General features: G+C 37.1%; 1 protein-coding gene across 3 annotated transcripts in view; it reads left to right on the top strand.

Annotated features, from left to right (window-relative positions):
* Positions 1 to 14,962, top strand: part of Usp34 (ubiquitin specific peptidase 34) — a 189,522-nt gene that overhangs the window by 134,182 nt on the left and 40,378 nt on the right. For all 3 annotated transcript variants that reach the window (XM_085829072.1, XM_085829073.1, XM_029483282.2), the window contains 10 exons: positions 364 to 458; positions 3,017 to 3,189; positions 5,968 to 6,121; positions 7,570 to 7,648; positions 10,577 to 10,630; positions 10,736 to 10,831; positions 12,953 to 13,017; positions 13,100 to 13,175; positions 13,268 to 13,315; positions 13,444 to 13,509. In XM_085829072.1, the coding sequence (XP_085685198.1) occupies positions 364 to 458; positions 3,017 to 3,189; positions 5,968 to 6,121; positions 7,570 to 7,648; positions 10,577 to 10,630; positions 10,736 to 10,831; positions 12,953 to 13,017; positions 13,100 to 13,175; positions 13,268 to 13,315; positions 13,444 to 13,509 (906 nt within the window). The remainder of the gene's footprint in view (positions 1 to 363; positions 459 to 3,016; positions 3,190 to 5,967; positions 6,122 to 7,569; positions 7,649 to 10,576; positions 10,631 to 10,735; positions 10,832 to 12,952; positions 13,018 to 13,099; positions 13,176 to 13,267; positions 13,316 to 13,443; positions 13,510 to 14,962) is intronic.

Genomic DNA, 14,962 nt, shown 5'->3' with positions numbered 1-14,962 from the left:
AAATAGCTGTTTTCATGTATTTTCTTTCATGCTTTACTCTTTTAATACTAAAGATAGACTACGTAATTGGTTATTTCCCAGTAAAAGTGTAAATATCTTTTAAAAGTTAGATTTCTTTTTTTTTCCTTCTTTTTTGAAAATCACAAATAAAAAGTTTAATTTCAGAATCCAGATTCGCCATTTACAAATACACTAAAGCATAGTCCACGCAAATTCAGACAAAAGTTAGATTTCATATGAGAAAAAAAATATATAATTTAATTTGAAATTGCTTCTTATTAAAAAAGAAATTGATTTTTTTTATGCATTCTGACTAATTGCTAAATCATCTAAATCATCTTCCCAATGTTGGTTTACACATAGGAGTCTCTGGATGAAGTTACTATCAAAGACACCTTGGAAGGGGACAACATGTACACCTGTTCTCACTGTGGAAAGAAAGTCCGAGCTGAAAAGAGGTATGCTTTTTTCCTTGTAACTTTTATCATTTGATTACCCAATGGAATGAAAAGACAAACTCAGGATAGGATATAGATCTTTGATAATGACAACTGTATGTAAATGTGATATAATTAACATGGATACATAGTACACTATAGCGATTCAGGTAATATTAGCTGTTTGGAACTCAGTAACTTGTATTAGTCAGTGAAGTTTAATTTAGCACACACAGTAGGATAGAAAGTGGGGATTTCTAAACTTGCCAGCTGTCTGGGTTTCTCAGGAGAGACATGAGAGATACAGGTACTGGTCATACTTGTCTGTCTGCACTGACTCCGCTGTCTAGTTTCAGTGACTGGCTTCTAGATAATAATACAGATTTTTTTAGTTTGGAAATACTTTTACATCACTAAATTTAGTCAATACAACATGTTGTAGTAAATTATTTTCACTATTATTAATATCAAAGTTGTTTTCCATTCAACAATTGAAGACATGGTTTCACAGAAAGATCAGAGTTACTTGTCTAATGTTGGTCTAAGACAGGAGGTTCAGAAGAATAGATTCTGTGGGGCAGGTAAAGTCTGCTGACCCCGAGTTCTCTCTGCCTGGAACTGTTTTGTAAGCAGTTGCCTCTTGACTGGATCTTGAAAGGAGAGCTGAGTGGAAGTTAGATTTGGGAGTTAAATTTTTAGTTTTGAAGTAGTAAGTTTGTGTAGAACTTTGAAAGTGGTTCTTTCCCTTGCACTGCAGATGTTGATAATGTTATAGATACCTCTGTTTTGGTTATAGTTGTTAGAGAATTTCTTGGAAAATCATAGTTTAGTATTCTTCAAGTGTAAAACAAGAAACATAACTGGGCCTGGGGAGATGGCTTAGTAAGCAGTTCACAACCATCTGTGGACACTTTCACACACACACACACACACACACACAAACTATTTTGAAAAAAAAAAAAAAAAAAAGAGTAGAAGTAAGGCCTGAAGAGGCAGCTCAGTATTCAAGAGCACTTTGTTCTTCTAGAGGACTTGACTTCACTTTTTAGCACCTACATCCTATGGCTTATAACTGCCTGTAAGTAACTCTAGCTTGGGGGGCCTAGTATAGTAGCATAGGTCTTTAAACCCAGCACCCAGGAGGCAGAGGCAGATGGATCTCTGAGAATTTCATGACAGCAAGGGCTACATGTCCTGTGTCCAAAATCAAACAGACAAACAACAAAAGAAAACATAACTCCAGCTACAGGTTTTCAAGGCCCTTCTGGTCCCATGGATACCCCCACATTTGGCTTGCATATATACAGACACACAGAAATACATATAAATAAAAATGAACCTTTAAAAAATAATAATAATCCAAGGCTAGCCTAGTATACACAGTGAGTTCCAGGACATTCAAGGCTAACCTGACTCAAAAAAAAAAAAAAAAAACCAAAACATTATTACTACCACTTTATACAACCAATTTTATAATTTCTATCAGTTTATATTTTTATGGTGTATTTTACATGTGTGCAGGGATACACATAGGCATGTATGTGTGTTTATATACAAACCACAAGTCAATGTTACGTATCTATCTTGGGTTTTCTGTTGTTGTTGATATTGTTTTGTGGGTTTTTTTGTTTGTTTGTTTGGGTTTTTTTGGCTCTTTGAGATAGGGTTTTCTGTGCACAAACCTAAAGACGTGGGTTCAACACTAGAACCCACACAAAACTCTGAATGTGGTAGTATGCATCTGTCATCTCAGTACGCCTAAAGCAAGATAGGAGATGGAGACAAATCACTTTTAAGCTGACAGGCTGTCTAATCTGTAATATGCAGTGCCGTAGAAATAAGGCCTTTACATCAACAAGGGAAGAAGAGAAAACAGACGCCTAAAAAGTTGTCTTTGACTTTCACACATGTATGCATACATACACATAAAAAACAAATTTTAAAAATTGAGCTGGGAAGATGGCTCAGTAAACAAAGTGATTATTGTGTATGTAAGTATACCTAAATTTGGACCACCAGCACCCACATGGAAAACCAGCATGAGTATATATATGTATCTGCTTCTCAAGTGCTATAAATCTGAAGTAAGAAGTTGCCAACAGTAAAAATGCAAGCTCTAGGTTCATCGAGAGACCCTTTCTTTTAACAAACCAAAAAAGGTAAAGGGACTCTCTTCCCAAGACCTACCGCCCACATTTGATAGTTGGGATGCACATTGTGGAAGTCGGAGGCCTCCTCTGACTGACTGCCACGACCCATGCCATGACAAATGCTCACCACACACATAAACAAGAGTGTGCACACATGTGCAGAAACACTAATACAACTAGTTAATAAAATATTATAGCTATTAGATAGGAGAACAGTAGATGTTTCCTAACATCAACCCCTGGCCTCCCATAGGTACCTACATGGGTGAACACTCTCCTCCCCACCCCACCCCAGTAGAAAATTATGTGACTTAACAGTATTGCTACTTTAAGTTGATTATTAAAATAGATGTAGCACAAATACAAATAGAACTAAGGTATTTTTGAAATAAAGTACGTATTAAATTTGTCTCTCTACTCACCTTTCAGGGCTTGTTTTAAGAAATTACCTCGTATTCTGAGTTTCAATACTATGAGATATACATTTAATATGGTCACAATGATGAAGGAGAAAGTGAATACGCACTTTTCTTTCCCTTTACGTTTGGATATGACGCCCTATACAGAAGATTTTCTAATGGGGAAGAGTGACAGGAAAGAAGGTAAGTTCATTTTCTCAGGTCTCTGTTAACAAGGAAATTGCATGAATGAGAAAAGTTAATGCTACTTTTCAACTACATGGTGCTAGGAATCAAATAAAATCTTAGTAAAAGTATTTTTTTTATATGTGTGCATGCTCTGTCTGCATGTATGTGTATGTAGCATATACTTACAGTGCCCACAAAGGCCAGAAGAGGGCATTAGATTCCTCTCAACTGGAGTTACAGATGGTTGTGATCCACAATTTGGTTGTTGGGAATTCAACCAGGTCTTGTGGAAAAGCAGGTAGTGTTCTGCTGAGCTGTCTTTGCATACTAGAAAGGAAAACCTTTTTAGAGACAATATAATATATTTACTCACTTAGCTAATATTTAGACTCTTTTTTTTTTCCCTGACAAACACAGGAACAATAAATTTATTATAAGAATCATATGACAGACTAGTGCACATATAAAAAGGGAAGTTTATTTTCACCAGAGTGCTCCCCATTGCTGCTCAGTGTGGCAAGTGCCATCTGCAGCATTCTGAAGGAAACCCACACTCTTGGTGGTAATACAGAGAATAAGAGAATATGGTGTTGAGGCTGGTGGGTCCCGGTGACAGTATCTGCCTATCTGTTTGTGTATCTCAGCACTGACAGCCCTTCACCCAAGATTGGCCCAGGAATGTCAGGGACAGCCTCCTGCCCCAGCTGGTTCTCCTCCTCCCATAAAGTGGAAGTTTTGCTGGTGGCAGAGAACTTGCGGATGCCCCATTGGCCTTTCTTCCAAACTGAAATGTGTGCCCTGGATTCAGACATGTTCCTGTGACATGTCCATATGCCTTCGGAGGCACGACTGAACCCCAGTTTGACTGGAGAACTGTATATAGTGAGGGTTTCCTATGTCCTGCACATTCTCCACATATGAATACAATGTATTGTAACACAGAGATGCTTTGATGAGGCCCTGAGTTCTCATGCTGCTGAGTGGTCTTAGACTCTTCAAGGACCATGGTCTGGGTATTTTTTCCAGTGATTATTTATGCCCTTGGAAAACTGAGGTGGTGGTAAGTCTTACAATAAACTTGAAATTGTAATATATTGTCAAATACAATGATTGTCAGAGGTCTTGAGGAATTAAGACTTTTGTGAGAAAGTACTATTTCAGCTGAGATGTAGAGTCAGACCCTAAGAAGAAGGAATACTATGTTCTTGAGTAAGAGGGTAGCAGAGTGATTAATGAGACAAAAATGTCATAATAGTTTTTTTGCTTTGGACCATATTAGCAATTTTGTCCTTTGCTTATTATTTGTTATTGTTTGACTGTTAAATTGGTTTGTTTTGTTTGTTTTGTTTTTTTAAGACAGTGTTTCTGTCTGTAGCCCTGGTTGTCCTGGAACTCACTCTGTAGACTGGCTGTCCTGGAACTCAGAATCTGCCTGCTTCTGCCTTCTGAATGCTGGGATCAAAAGTGTAGGTTAGAGTTTTAATTCGGGAAGTTCTACAATAAAGACTCTTAAGAAGGAAAAGGTTATTTTCAGATGGGGTGAAGAATAATGGACAGTGTGAAGGGTGACTGTTCCTGTAAACCACACTGAAGATGGCGGTACAGCAATAGGCAGAACTGATGGAGTTTTCTTCTGTTTTGGACACAGGACTTTGTGCATGCTAGCATTCTACCAATACATCCCCAGACCTTAGAATTCTTAATTGGGTGAATAAATGAATTATTGAATTGTCCCTTTGTAGTATAGATTATTCTTAAAGCAATAGCAGTAAAACAGTGACAATGCCACACAGCTTTTGGTTCCCCACACATTTTACTTCATCACTGCTTACTAGAGACAGGATGAGAAGCCATGAAAAATTGATTTTTAACTTGAGCAATGGTGAAGAGGAGTTTGAATCAGTCTCCACAAACAAACAGTCCCAGGAAAAGTAGGTCTAAAATAATTGGTAGGTCTTTGGTTATGTTTATTAGAGCAGTTTGATTTAAAAGTAGAAGTGGGAACCAGACGTGGTGGTGGTACAATATTTAATCTCAGCATTCAGGAAGGAGAGGCACAGACAGGCAGAGCTCTGAGTTTGAGGCCAGGTCTACAAAATGACTTCCAGGACAGCCAGGGCTTCACAGAGAAGAACTGTCTTGAGAAAAAAAAAAGTTGAAGGAGGACGCCAGATTTTAGTGAAATAAGTAACAATGACCACTAAACTCTTTCAAGTTAACTAGTGTGTATCTCAAGGACCACAGGGGCTTTTTTGTGTTTGTTTTTTATATTTGTTTTGTTCTTGTGGAGTTTTTGTTTTAGTTTGTTCTTTGTTTTGATATTTTTGTTTTGTTTGTTTTTGTTTGTTATGTTTAAGACAGGGTCTTACTGTATATAGCCCTGGCTACATTTGCTGTGTAGACTAGGTTGGCCTAAAACAGATTCACTTGCCTCTGCCTCCCTAGTGCTGCTATTAAAGGCACCATATCCAGCCCAGCACAGGGCTCCTTAAGTGTGTGGGAGAGAGCCTATAAGAACAGGGTTTCTCTGTATAGTCCTGGCTGTCCTGGAACTCACTTTGTAGACCAGGCTGGCCTCGAACTCAGAAATCCACCTACCTCTGCCTCCCAAGTGCTGGGATTAAAGGCATGTGCCACCACCGCCCGCCTGCAAATAGTTTTTAATATGCATATTTTATATATCAAGTTTTATTCCTTTTTCTGTTGATAAAATACCTTATAAAACATAATCTTAAAGTGACATTGTTACATGTTTTCAAAATGGCTGTCGTTATGTCATATAAATTATTTTAGGTTTCAAAGATGTTGGTGATCATTCCAAAGACACAGAGAGCTATGAGTATGACTTGATTGGAGTGACTGTTCACACAGGAACAGCAGACGGTGGGCACTATTACAGTTTCATCAGAGACATAGTCAATCCACATGCCTATAAGAACAATAAGTGGTGAGTTTTTAGTGTTTTTCTTTAAAAACATTCCCCAGTTTTAAGGATATAAATTTATGGTAGTTCTTCGGATGAATTCTTGGTTTCATGGAAACTTTCTATGAAGTTAGGCAAAATATTAAATCCTTTTTTCTGTATTTATGTGTCTTGTCTGTATAGGGAGGCAGACAGATCAGTGGATACATAGAACTCAGACTGTCGTGTTGGTTCAGGTTGTCATACTTGACAGCAGTTATCTGCTGAGCCATCTTGGTGCTCCACAAAAAGCTTTTCGTTCAAGGCAACTTTCAGACACACCAGAAGAGGGCATCGGATCCCATCACAGATGGTTGTGAGCCACCATGTGGTTGCTGGGAATTGAACTTAGGACCTCTGGAAGAGCAATCAGTGCTCTTAACAGCTGAGCAATCTGTCCAGCCCTCAAGGCAAACGAATAGAAATCAGTTCTTAAGTTTATGGATGGGTCTAAAATATTGAGAATATATGTGTTTCTTTGAAAAATGAGCTTTTTGTTAACAATCATAGGAAATTCACAGGAAAAATTGTTCCTTGCAAATCTTGTTCACTCTTTGAGGAGCTATTTACAGAACACCTTGTGTTGAGTGACTACAGAGTGCTTGCTGTGTGTGCTGTGTAGAAGTTACCTGCATCTGCTCTGTTGCTTCTCCTACTTTACTCCTTCCACATGTTTTGTTTTGTTTTTTTAAATGAAGTGAGGATCAGTCACTTGAGGACAGTGACTGTTTGTGGTCTTCAGATGTCTATAGGAAGTACCCTGTATACAGGGGCTGTACGTGTGATTAGGCCTTCTTCTAATTGTTGGAAATACTGCTTTGGACAAAACACACAGCTGCTCTCAGTGATCTGCATGCAGTTTTCAGAATAGTTATATTTAGCTCTTGATCTGATTCTTTCAGGCATCATTGCCAAAAGTGTCCCTTTTTAAAAATACGTCACCCCACTTTTCTCCTTCCAACCTCTCCCATGTGCTTTTTCATCTCTATCTCCATGAGAATATTGAATTGCTCTGCTCATATATTTTTAAATGATGTCTATATTATATCATGTTGCTTAATCTTTCTTCATTACTTTATATGTTTGATTTTAAGCACATTTATTTTTGGTAATATCCAGTAATTATTGAATCTGTAAGATTGTGCATGTGCCCTAGGGATAGATCCCAATGCCTCACATATGTGAAGCAAATGTTCTCTTATTGAGCTACAGTCCCCAAATCAGATGTGCTAGATTTTTGAAGTGGTTCTGATTGTTAAAAATTATACTCCCAATTCTAGATTAGAGTTACAAAAACAAGAAGCTACTGAAATTTACCTTATCAAATAATTTGACTAAGACACCTAAGTCTTTATTTTAAATAATAAATACGATGTATATACAGGGATACCCAGTACATACACATTTGATCAGTACTGTTTGCTCTGTTGTAGGTATCTGTTTAATGATGCTGAGGTAAAGCCTTTTGATTCTGCTCAACTTGCTTCTGAATGCTTTGGTGGTGAGATGACGGTGAGTTTGATTTAGAAACTGTGAATGGTTTTTGACTTTCTAGTGAATTATAAATTCAGCAACATACTCAACTCATTATACCTGCTATCAATTCAATCTAATATTTATTTGTTATATGATTGTTGTATATACTGGGCACTAAGAAATGTTTAAAAGTTGTTATTTCTACCTTCAACTATAGGCTTATTTATTTATTTATTTATTTAGAGACAGGGTTTCAGATCATGGCCCTGGTTGTCCTGAAACTCACTTTGTAGACCAGGCTGGCCTCGAACTCAGAAATCCGCCTGCCTCTGCCTCCCGAGTGCTGGGATTAAAGGCGTGCGCCACCACGCCCGACTAGATTTTTGAAATGATGAAAAAAAGTAAATCATAACATAAAAATCGGATTACAGAGGAAGAATAATTATGATTAAACATACTGGTTATTCAAAAAGTCTGTGAGCTTGGGAGGCAGAAGCAGGTGGATTTCTGAATTCTAGGCCAGCCTGGTCTACAGAGTGAGTTCCAGGACAGCCAGGGCTATGAAACCCTGTCTCCCCACCCCCAAGACAACAACAACAAAAGTCTGTGAGATTAGAACAAAAAGAATTTACCCTTTACTGCAATAATTTGTAAAACCTAGTACAAGGATGTTGATTTCCAATTATTTGAAACAATTGTTTCTTTACTGCCCAGCAACCTGGGGTCCACCAGTTTTATAATAAAAGAACAATGTCTTTGTTAAGTCACTGACTAGTGTTACTGGAGTCTAGCTTGGTGGTAGTGCAACTGCCTAGGACATGTGAGGACTTGGGGTTTGATCTTAGTTCACTCCTGGGTCTGGACATAACGACGAACACATTTCATCCCAGGCATAGGTATTTGAGTTCAGGGCCAACCTGGTTTAAACTGAGTTCCAGTGAGATCCTATGTACAAAAAAGTACAATAAAGTAAACAATAAAATGTTGACTTTTCAAAGGAAATATTAGGAATCAGTTTCAATTCATAAATAAGCCATAGGATTTTTTTAAAAAATCAAAAACCATGATTATTATGAAATAACTTTGTACATAGGATCTTTTTAACAAAGGCTTTCTTTTAAAAAAAAAAAAGATTTATGTATTTGAGTACACTATTGCTTTCCTCAGACACACCAGAAGAGGGCATCAGATCTCATTACAGATGGTTGTGAGCCACCATGTGGTTGCCAGGAATTGAATTTGGGAACCTCTGGAAAAGCATTCAGTGCTCTCAACAGCTGAGCCATCTCTCCAGCCCAACAAAGGCTTTCTTACTACTTCTTGTCTAAAATCTGAGAGCAATAATATGCTTACAATTTGGAAATATGTTAGAAAGAGAACACTGTTTGAATAGGATTCTATGTCTAAAACAGACTCATCTCTAGATGTTATATTAATTTATGCATACTTTAGCAAGGCTGATTCCCTTTAAAAATTTTTTTATTTCTTGTGTCACATACACCTCCAGTTGTCCAGACCCTTCCCTATGCATTTAGAGGTAGCCTTAATGCTCTCAGAAGCCCTGCAGTGTCCTCTGCAAATATTTCATGTACAGTTGTCTTTATTTTACAGGGCTAGCTATCCTCTCTTTGTCTCATAGTCCATCTTGGCCTTCTACAGTCTGTTTCCTAAGCTGTCCCTGTCTCTCTTCTGTTCTTCACTGTTGTTTTTTTTTTTTTTTTTTTTTTCTTCAATCTCTGCTGTGGTATTTCTTGTCCAGTCCCTTTGGTTGACTAATGCCTCCTTTTTTTTCTGTCAGTCGTGAGTTGCATTCTTCGTGTATATACTGACATGTCTATATGTCTATTTATTTTTTTCACTGCAAAAACTTAGAGTTTTCAGACTCAGATTTGGGATTTTTAAAGATTGAGGTACATGGATAAGTATCCTGGGAATTTTTTTTTTTTTTTTTTGACCTGGATCATTTTATTTAGTTTTGAGAAACTAGGCAGTAGGCAAACTATAATTCTTGTCAGCTAGCTGCAAGAAGAAAGGTCCAGATGACAGAAAGTCCTGCCTTTTGAATTAGGGTCAGCAGTAGGGAGATGCTGTTTAGAGGAAACAGGGCAAACATTCTTCATTCTGGCTAATATCCAAAGTCTAGATACCATGGAGAAAATGGTATCTTTCTTTTAAGTCAAAAGATATATTTATGAATTACTTTAGCTATCTTATCTATATTGTTGTTGAATATATACATACTTGTATTTTTATTTAACCACATTCAGAAAAATTTGACCCATACCAACTGTCTTCTTGCCGTTTTCTTACTTGTTTTGTTTTGTTTTTCTTGTTAAAATTTTTTTTTCTTCACAATTTTATAGTGTTCATCATCTTAAAAGTTTTGGTATATTAGCTAAATTTATGAAGTATATAGGACTTTGTTAGAACAGGTGCTGTGCCCCAATAACTTTTGTATATGCTGGGTAAACACCCTTTTTTTTTTGTTTTTTGTTTTGTGTTTTTTTTTTTGTTGTTGTTTTTTGAGACAGGGTTTCTCTGTATAGCCCTGGCTGTCCTGGAACTCACTCTAGACAAGGCTCAGAACTCAGAAATCCACCTGCCTCTGCCTCCCAAGTGCTGAGATTAAAGGCGTGTGCCACCATTGTCCAGCTTACTGGGTAAACACTTTTTTTTTTAATACTGTGATATACCTGTACTGAACTTGGGTCCTCTGTTTTGTTACTGCTGCGTGCGTGCGTGCGTGAGCGTGTGTGTGTGTGTGTGTGTGTGTGTGTGTGTGTGTGTGTGTATACACATGCACGCACGTACTACTGAGCATCAAATGGGCCTTATACATATTAGGAGGGAAGTGCTCTTCCACTGAACTACATTCCCTATACATCTATATAGGAATGTACTGGTATTTTGAAGTTTTACATAGGTGTTTTATGAATTGATGTTTGTACTTTTTTTTTCCTGCAGACAAAAACCTATGATTCGGTTACAGATAAATTCATGGACTTTTCCTTTGAAAAGGTGATAATTCTTTCCATATGTAATAATTTAACAATCTTCTATATTATTTAATTTTATATTATACTTTGTCAAAAATTAAAATACGTTTCTCCTTGCTTCATAAAGACACATAGTGCATACATGCTATTTTACAAACGCATGGAACCAGAAGAAGAAAATGGCAGAGAATACGAATTCGACGTTTCATCAGAGTTACTAGAGGTAACTATCACTTTGATTTTAGCAGTAGTTTAAATTACATTAGCTGTTTGTGCAAGAAATACTTCAGTACAAAAGCAATCCCAAGTAGATCTTCGCATACTTACAAGAAAATTGTAACAATACTGTCCCTCAGTAAGTGAGTGAGATATAGATGAGGTACTTGGGAAGCGCTTTAGCAGGGAAGAGTGCTTACTTGCTGCTTTTCAGAGGACCCAAGTTCAGTTCCCAGCACCCTTGCCTGGGAGCTTCAGCTCCATACTCTGACACTTTCTTCTGGACCCCAAAAATATCTGTTATTATATGTATACTTAACTTTTTCAGGCACATGCGTGCGCATGTGCACCTGTGAACACATACACACCTGCCCCTCAAATTCTGTAAGCAAAATAGTGCTTATAGATATATTTAGTAATTAAATGAAGATATATTGCTGTGATGTTGAGTGAATAGAGGAAGAAAAGCCGAACATGAGGTTAAACAACCAGAGCAGATTTGAAAATACAGTATAGTAGTTTAACATTTAAATATACATCCAGTTTATTTTAAAGTACCAAAAGACCTGTATGAGAAACAAGCTGACCTACTCTAGAAATAGAACTACAAGCATTGACTCTACTATGAAACATACTATGCTTAGGTCTAAAGCAAAGACTAGAGCCTGGGTCTCACTAGATAACCAGAAATACAAGTGAATCTAGAAATAAGACCATGACTGAAGGTAAGGTTTGGGAGAGGGCTAAGCTGAATACTCTCATGCCTTTTTAGCATTGTAGACATCAATGGTCTAGAAATAAAAATTGTGAAGCACTAGGCATTTAGGGACTAAGCCTGTAATTTCCCAGCTACCCAGAAATACGCCTTAATACAGCAGACTAGAAAGGCAAGTAGAGGTAGTTGAATACTTTTAATGGAGAATAGAAGTGGTAGTATCAATTGCGAATGAACATACTTATTGCCTAGAACACTAAGTGTGTGCAGAGGACTGCTGTGATTTTAAGGCTGCTTACAGTGTCAGCTCTTCTTTTAAAAGTAAAAGAAAGGAAACATTTTTCCATTTTGAAATCTTAAATTTCAAAATGTTTGGCTAATCAAATTAGCAATGGCAATATTTCAAACAGAAGTTTGTTTTTTATAATTTAGTGAGTTTAGGGAACATGTTTATGATACTCAAGGCACCCACTACCAAAAGATAATATATGACAAAGGCTGGAAGCATGGTTTGCGTTTTCTAAGGAATAACGGGACAGAAAAATAGCGGCATTGTTTTACTTGAGTTCAAAAAAATGTTTGTTTAGTGTCTAATTGAAATCATCACAAAATTTTTATTTCCAAATTTTAAATTCTGTCTCCATCAAAATATAGCATGCCTTTTCTTATGCTCTTTAGACATGATTTCAGAGCTTATACTTCAAAATCTTTATGAATAATGTTAAATGCCTGTGACTACTGAGGTATTTGAGATAAATAACAAATTTTAAAAGGGCAGGTTGTGGGGTGAAGCAATGGCTAAGTGGTTAGGAGCATGTGTTGCTCTTACAGAAGACCTGGGTTTGGCTCCCTGCACCCTTGTGGCAGCTCACAGCCCCCAGGAACTCTGCTTGTAAGAGTTCCCACCCCTCTTCTGTCCTCCAGAGACAGGAAGGACATGACTGTTACACATATGTGTATACAGGTACACTCATACTCATCAAATAAAAACTTTTTTTTTAAAAAGGGGGTGGAGTTAGGAGCCACCTTTCTTTTCAGATTAATATATATTTTTAAATTTCACGTGTGTGCTTTGTCTGCATGTGTGTCTGGTGCCATGGAGGTCAGAAGGCCATATTGGCTTCCTGGAACTTTATTTGTGGCTTATGAGCCAGTAGGTAGGAGTTGAAAACTGAACCAGTTCCTCACAAGAATGACAAATGCTCTTAACGGCTGAGCCATGTCTCAACTCGAGTAACTACTTCTATATTAATTACACTTGGAAGAAAAAAATCTACGTGAATTTTAATGCATAGTTTTTGGTTTGGTGAATTTGTAAGTATTTAGGCTATACCTTTTCTTATTAAAAAAAAAGTATTGGTAAAATATATTAAACTGCTGTCTGATAAATGCCAACATTTTTTTTTCCTTCAGTGGATTTGGCATGATAACATGCAATTTTTACAAGACAAAAACATTTTTGAACACACTTATTTTGGGTAAGTCTGGGTAAATTTAGTATTTTTTTTCTTTTCTCTAAAGTCTTGTATAAGAATTTAATGAACTCTTTTTAAATTCCAGGTTTATGTGGCAGCTGTGCAGTTGTATTCCAAGTACATTACCAGACCCTAAAGCTGTGTCCCTAATGACAGCGAAGGTGATGATTAGCTCAGATAGCTTTGTCAACTTTAGTGCTATACAATAATTGACTCTTTCATGCTTAATTGTATCTTTTTTTTTCTTTAACAGTTAAGTACTTCCTTTGTTTTAGAGACATTCATTCATTCAAAAGAGAAGGTATGTGTGTTTTTCCTATAGATTTATATGCCCATCATCATCATCAACATCATTTTAATTACGTTTTGGTGTTTGTTATCATTGACATAAAGTCTGTATCTTGAATATTTTTTATTTTCCTTTTTAAGCCAACAATGCTTCAGTGGATTGAACTACTGACCAAACAATTTAATAATAGTCAAGCAGCCTGTGAGGTAAGGTTACAACCAACATTGCACAGCTTAAAATTCTCTAATTGGAAAGCTGTTTGTTTGTTTTTTAAATTAAATGAAGCAAAAAAAATTTGTTTTTATCTGTTATGAATCTCATGTAAGTTGTTCCTAATATTTGGTCACTTAGAAAGTTACAACTTATATTTCAAACCTGTTAGAAAGATTAGGTTAATACTTAATTCATTTCACAATCTTTGACCTGCCCTCTAGTGTTACACGAGTATAAAAACAAATTTCAGTTTCAATGTCATCCTGTAGAACTATAATCCATGCACACAGGTGGGAGAAACAGAAAAATCATGAGTCAAGGCCACTCTGGGATGGAGATGGATACGGACACACACACACACACACAGAGAGAGAGAGAGAGAGAGAATATGAATGAATGAATGAATGAATGAATGTATTAGAGAGAGTAAGGTAGAGGTCAAGGTTAGCCTGAGTTGTGCAGTGAGACCTGGCCTTGCAATGGAGGTCAGTGATAGTTCTTCACATACATTCATAGATTCCCTTCCCTCCCCTCCCTCCCTCCCTCCTCTTCCTCTGCCCTTTCAGTAGTCAGTACTGGGATTACAGGTGTGCAGCACCATGCCTAACTAATGCTTGTATTTTAAATCTAGGGCTAAACTCCCATCCTCGGATACTTCTTTACCCTTTTTCTTATTATTTTGATTTGATTGTCTCTAGTTTGTGAATGCTGGAATTACAGGTGTGCACCACCATACCCAGCTCTTAGCTAATTTTTATTTTCATATAAAAAAAATACACTTAGGAGCTAGCAAGATGTCTAATGGCACTTGGTGCACAAGCCTCAAGGCCTGAATTCAATCCCTAGAGATCATTTAATGATGGGAAAAGTCAGTTGTCTTTTGAGCCCATCTGTCCCACATGTCTGAACATATATTCCATACACACATATATACAGAATGGTAGCACACATACCAAATTTTATTTTTTGAATGGGGGAGGGGGTGTTTGAGACAGGGTCTCTCTCTGTGGAGCCCTGGCTGTCCTGGAACGCACTCTGTAGACCAGGCTGGCCTCGAACTCAGAAATTGGCCTGCCTCTGCCTCCCAAGTGCTGGGATTAAAGGAGTGTGCCACCACTGCCCAGTCTTACACACCAGACTTTTTAAAAGGCTCATATATATCCTAGTAGATCGATTTATGCCCACTTTTATTTCCTCCTTGTTATAAGAAAACTGTCCCTATAGATAATTTACTAATGGGTAATGACAACTGAAATACTATCTTAATATAATCACTGATTAAAAACAAAAAGGTATAATTCTTCCTAGTAATGCAAGATTTTGGATTTTTTTTAAGACATGGAACATGGTGGCACAGTGGCTAAAAGATGAAATTAGTTGAGGAGTTTTTGCTCTCTTATATCCTGTAATTTTAGCTTCTGGCGTTGTAAAAAGAAAATCTGATCA

This window comes from Mus caroli, unplaced genomic scaffold, assembly GCF_978045245.1.
Source record: "Mus caroli unplaced genomic scaffold, Mus_caroli_1 scaffold_13, whole genome shotgun sequence".
Taxonomy (NCBI): domain Eukaryota; kingdom Metazoa; phylum Chordata; class Mammalia; order Rodentia; family Muridae; genus Mus; species Mus caroli.
Note: the sequence above shows the minus strand (reverse complement) of the source record. Positions and strands in the feature narration are given on the sequence as shown.